Source organism: Curcuma longa, chromosome 2 (genome assembly GCF_044706935.1).
Source record: "Curcuma longa cultivar G26 ecotype Majalengka, Jawa Barat chromosome 2, ITB_CL_G26_1.1, whole genome shotgun sequence".
Classification (NCBI taxonomy): Eukaryota; Viridiplantae; Streptophyta; class Magnoliopsida; order Zingiberales; family Zingiberaceae; genus Curcuma; species Curcuma longa.
The window spans coordinates 10,272,098-10,278,097 of NC_133862.1; the positions used below are offsets into that span (position 1 = coordinate 10,272,098).

Sequence of the window (6,000 nt, forward strand, 5' to 3'; positions counted from 1 at the left end):
AATGGTATAATCAATCTTTTAGCTGGATTCTAATGACTCAAATGAAGCATGTTTCCTTCAGTCATTCAGAGATAAAACTATCTCGAAAGTTGAAATATTATCAAACACAAAAACTGGACATTATTTTTGAAAATGTCCCTTCCAAGTGTTCTCTGTAAGTTGCATACAACTTAAGCCTAACATTGAGGAAAGTGATCTTGATTTACTTAAATTAGTTTTTGTTACATTACAATATCATGGGTCTTTTATCCTCAATCCGCTTTATACTGGTTGGGATCTGCTGTAACAAAAACCTATCAGAAGATTTGATTGATTACCTTTTCAATTGCTTTCACGTCTATGACCAATATGCAATGGAAAAGGAAAAATGGAAGCATAGTGTACTAAGTCTCTATTTTGAATAATGACTGGACAGTGACCCAGTGCGTTGTCTGAATCCAGATTGCTTGCCAAATAAGAGAATGACATGATTTTTTATTAAGAATACTTGGAATGAAATTTGACTTCTCATCATGAGTTCTAATGATATGCAGTAAGCAAATGGTAGGATACTGTATGAATCCAGATCACTTTTCAAGTACAATACCGCTGCAGTTTTGTATTAAATAATTGTCATATTTGAATGAAATTTAACTTCTCATCATGATGCAGTCTTTTCCGTGCATAATTGTGGTTTCATTAAATGTCTGATAAATGTCAAGTACGACATTGTTTCATTTGTGTGTTGTTGATCCAGTAAACTGCCAAGTTGCAAACTTACTCTTCCACTTCTCTTTTTTTAGGTACCAGTTGTCACAGCTACTGTTCCTGTTGATCCCACTTGTCAATATCAGGAAGGTTCTTTTCCACATTTCAAGGGCTTGGCTGATTCTGTAATGTATGTGGCCTGATGTTTCTACTTGTGCAGGATCTTTTACATAGGTTAAATAGTTTATATTAAAAATTTTCAGGGTAATGAATGGCATAAATGCTCCCAAAGTAATTGAGTGCCTTGGTTCAGATGGTCATATATATCGTCAACTTGCAAAGTCTGGGAATGATGATTTACGACAGGATGCTGTAAAATTTCACTTCTCTTTTGCCTTTAATTTTAAAATACTTTACTGAGTTATACTTTCTTCCAAGTTGCAGCACATTTGGTCTCGACTCACCTGTAAATGCACTTAATCTTGACGTGTAATCAGTTCAGATAGGAAATGGTTCTCTTCATAAAGTTATCATGCTCTGATGCAATGTTTGTACAAGTGATTATTTTCTGACCCATCAAATGGAAATGAAGTTCCCTTTTAGTATAAGATTGTTATCCTTTGGCTTACCACTAATACATCCATAACTGGGTGAGATGGAACAGCAATACAGCATAGATGATTTTCTGTCACAAATCTATCATATTTGTTTGAGTGCAATGCATGCTGTAACATTCTGGATAGATGCTAAAATTTAGCTTCTACGAAACAGTGTCTTCAAAGAAACCTAAGTTTGTTGATGGTCATGACTTTTTCCAGATTGTTGAAATAGATAATTCATTTTCAATCATCAAGAATGATTGAAGATTTAGCTAAATTATTTGATGCAGTTTAAGTTTATGTTTCCCAAGGTATGAATACCTTAAAACTTGTGACCTCCCAATGAACATGTAAATTTGGGCTACAAATCTTGCATTTTTCTTGTGTACAATTATAGTTTCTTATATGATTACCAATATGGCTTACACCTTGAGCTTGAAGTTATGTTGCTCAACACCAAGCCTACACTATTTCTTCGACCTAATATGACTAAAGGTTTAACAATTTCAACTGGATCCATTATCATCAAATACAACACTCAATATAGAAACACTACTACCGTTCAAACTCCTAAATTTTAAGTTTACTAACCTTGTTGATATATTTGCTTAGTTGCAATGAATAGCACTCTCCATAAACACTTCTCTTGATCAGATTTTGCTATAAGTATGCAGAACTCTAAAATTTTGTAATGGTCCATCCTTTTCAGGTCATGGAACAATTTTTCGATTTGGTAAATAATTTCTTGCAGAATAATAGAGATACATGGAAAAGAAGGCTAAAAATTCGTACATACAAGGTATAAGATGTGCTCTTAAATTACTGAGCAATTTTTTGTCATGTAGCCAGGTATATTCTGCAAGTGCAACTAAATTTTTCCACAAGGATGCTTTTTTGCTCTAATTCTCCTTTTCCTTCATCATGACCTTATTTACATAGTTCTAAGTGTTAATCAAATTGTTACTGCATTCTATTATTTTTTCATTCCTTGGTAGAATGTGTACCTATTTTATCTGTGAATTTCTTTGCAGTGTCTTCCAAAAATATTTCCCACGCAAATTTCTTGCATGTGCATTTTTAGCTCATTTAAATTTCTAGATGAAACTGTGCCATTTTATCTGTATCTAATTTTGCAGGTCGTCCCCTTTACTCCAAGTGCTGGTATACTTGAATGGGTTGATCGTACTATTCCACTTGGCGAATACCTTTTAGGAAGGTTTGAATTGTATTCATGTTGTTTTAATGTGAAATGTGTTATTTTGTTGCTTCAGGAAATTATTTGTTTCCCTGTAGTGCAAGAAATGGTGGAGCGCATGGACGCTATGGGGTTGGCGATTGGACATTTCTTCAGTGCAGGGAATACATGACGAATGTAAGTTGAAATTGAAAATTCTCATCTGCAATAATTGTTGACATCTTATGGTGGTATGATCCAGAGCTTACATATGTTTCTCTTTGGTTGGTTGTTTTAACAGGAGAAGGACAAGAGGAAGGCATTTGTGAAAGTCTCTGACAATTTCAGGTTTGATATTTATCTACCATGATTAGTAGAAATTCTGGCACAATCATCCCTTGCCGATATATAATGGGTGTTTTGATACCTCGACAAGGAGCTCCTTCTTCCATCTCAATATGAGATGATATTTGGCAATAACTTACTTTAAAATTCATCATTTGATCAGGCCTGTTCTGCATTATTTTTTTCTGGAGAAGTTTTTGCAACCCGCAGATTGGTTTCAAGGCAGGCTCTCTTATACAAGAAGTGTTGCAGCTAGTTCCATGGTCCAATATTTGTATCTTGATAAATTCTTTTCATATGCCCATACAATGTTTTAGAAATTCCAACTTCTGAAAATGTCTACTAATTGTTTTATTGCCTCACAATTTGATTCTCTTTCAGGTAGGTTACATCGTAGGACTTGGAGATAGGCATTCAATGAATATTCTCATTGATCAAGAAACTGCAGAAGTAGTCCACATCGACCTTGGGGTTGCCTTTGAACAAGGCCTTATGCTTAAAACTCCAGAGAGGGTTTGTCCATTTAAACTTTGTTGCTGATAGCAGAGTATAGATCATTTGTAAATCCATTTTTGCAATCTCAGCTCACAGTATAACTTCTATTCAGGTTCCATTTAGGCTGACTAAAGATATTATAGACGGAATGGGTGTTACTGGCGTTGAGGGTGTTTTCAGAAGATGTTGTGAAGAAACTCTCTCTGTCATGAGAGCTAATAAGGAAGCACTGCTAACTATTATTGAAGTACGCAGATTTATCTTAGTTCCATTGCAATACCACTCGTGCCTCTTTGTGAATAATTATCATTTATGTTGATAATTTATCTATGGCTGTTGCAGGTATTCATCCATGATCCTTTGTATAAGTGGGCACTCTCACCTCTGAAAGCTTTGCAGTTGCAAAAGGCATACAGATCCTTACATTCATTTACAATTTTTAGCTTAGTTTATTGTAATCTTGTTGATACACCTATTCCACTTGGCTAACAAAAGTTTAGTCATGTCAAAATGGTTGCCTTGGAGGCTCCTGTCTAACAACAGCATAACCTCATGAAATTGAGTCAAGTGAGCTCCATACATTTGGAAAAACAGTTGTCCTTTGCAAATAGACTCGCACAAAGAGCCACATAGTATTATTCTTGTCGGGGTGTCAGTCTTCGGCTGAAATGTTACTGAGCAACTGTGTGCCAACAACATGGCGTCAGTAGCTGTGACTAGGAGGGATGAATTGGGAAGACAACAACTATGAGCTGGAAACTCTTAATCCAGCTCACCTAGAAACCTTGCAATCATCGTCTCACCTCAGTAAGATGTGGAAGAAGCCTCACACCGTAATTGACTCACCGAGAACGTTAGTGAGAAGAAGCCTAGTTGGCCTTCTCGCACCTTGGCTCACCAGTGGCTTCAAGTTTTGTCGGCCAATCAGCATACAGAATGATTTTTTGAACCATGCCTTTAGATTTCTTACAAGGATACATAAATTTTATGATCATGGAGTTTGCATTATCCATTTTTCCTGTGTTATAACTTTGGGTTTTGTCATTTTGAATAGTCTTTGAGTGGCTTCAAGCTAATAACTTAACTTTGATGTCTATAGCCAAAGGTCATGGAAACAAATGCATGTGCTTACTTTTGCATGCACAATCATAATTTATTTTCCCTATGTATATTCAGGAAACTGATGATGGTATAGATGCAAGCCTGGAGAGTTCACAAGATGATGAAGGAAACCGAGATGCTGCACGAGCTACCCTCAGAATCAAAGAAAAATTAGATGGCTATGAAGCAGGTGAAATAAGAAGCGTGCAGGGCCAGGTAATATGTTTATCTTCTTTCTTCTTGTTCTGTGTCCATATGTCTGATCATCGTTTTTCAAGTGATTTGCCAACTAAGTTAATGATCAATCATTAATTTATTCTCTGTTTAACTGAGTTTGCATAATTTGTAAATGTGCATAAAAACACAGAAAATACACCTTTTGCAAACAACAAAGCAATAATAGTTTAATAAATCACATTTTATCATTGAAACATTATAGAAAATTGTAGTTGGTGGCTTTAATGCTTTTGTTCAATTTTTATATTTTTTTCATAATTTAGTCTATGTACAAATTGAAAATATTATTTACAGCCAATGTTAAATTACTATCGATCTTAAATAATAATAATAAAGTAACCCTAGATATGTTAATTCTATTTTGCTATTGCTGTGGTATGCAGGTCCAGCAACTCATACATGATGCAATCGACATTGACCGGTTGTGTCATATGTTCCCTGGTTGGGCGGCATGGTTGTGAGAAAGCATATCAACTCTGTTGTGTTTCAACTTGCCAGAACCATCTCAAAGCACCGTCACATTTTGAACCCGCCCACCAGATGCAGCAACACAAAGGAGCAAAGCCTCTTTGATCATCATAGTGAAGGATCCAGGGTGCCAGTTGGCCTGTCCAATGTTTTCCTCTGGATGGATGGAATTTGACGTGAAATTTAACTGCTGAATATGAGGAACTGGGTGCCAGAGTAATACTCACACGAATCTTGGACAGACTATTGAACTATGCTATTACACTTCTGCGTCCTTGTGAAAATTTTGTTTAGTTCTATTTTGTTGGACTTTTATTGATTCTATTTGAGTGCGATCAAATAGTTATATATGTTTTTTCTTTATTTCATTTGCTCAAATCAAACAAAGGCCGCTCGAGCATAAGACTCTAGTGGACTAAGTAGTTTATTAAGCATCCCAATTAACTAAGCTAAAATATGACTCAATCTTATCATAAGTTGCATCATTCAAAACCATGCTCATGCTTTGACTACAACTTAGAACTCATGTTCCCATGTTGAAGCTTTGAGAGCAAAGTTTAAAATATCGAGCCGTATCGAGGTTTCGGTCTCAGATTGGAATGATACAGTTTTGGTACTGTATCATATTATCTTGGTATAATTTTGATATTTATAAAATAAAAAATATATTAACTAAAATAAAAATTTTAATTTAAATATTTAAAAATAAAAATAAAATATTTTTTAAAAATAATAAATTAATTTTATAGATTTTATTAAAGTCTATTTAAATTATTTTCAACTATAGCTAGAAATTGATTATTAAAATCTTAATTAAATCCTAAGTTAAAAAATAAAAAAAATCTAAAAAATTGTGACAGATCATGCACTGCTCGTGTGCGGAGGCACCGTCGG

General features: G+C 34.8%; 1 protein-coding gene across 1 annotated transcript in view; it reads left to right on the top strand.

Moving 5' to 3' along the window:
• The window catches only part of LOC141822123 (serine/threonine-protein kinase ATM), a gene marked incomplete in the record, with an annotated part of 41,628 nt that extends 36,182 nt beyond the window's left edge, over window positions 1-5,446 (top strand). The window contains 12 exon segments of the mRNA XM_074709552.1: window positions 783-877; window positions 951-1,059; window positions 1,996-2,085; window positions 2,423-2,502; window positions 2,580-2,658; window positions 2,762-2,808; window positions 2,969-3,068; window positions 3,187-3,318; window positions 3,413-3,547; window positions 3,643-3,708; window positions 4,477-4,617; window positions 5,022-5,446. Of these exon segments, the coding sequence (XP_074565653.1) occupies window positions 783-877; window positions 951-1,059; window positions 1,996-2,085; window positions 2,423-2,502; window positions 2,580-2,658; window positions 2,762-2,808; window positions 2,969-3,068; window positions 3,187-3,318; window positions 3,413-3,547; window positions 3,643-3,708; window positions 4,477-4,617; window positions 5,022-5,099 (1,152 nt within the window).
• Window positions 5,447-6,000: the final 554 nt, after the last annotated feature.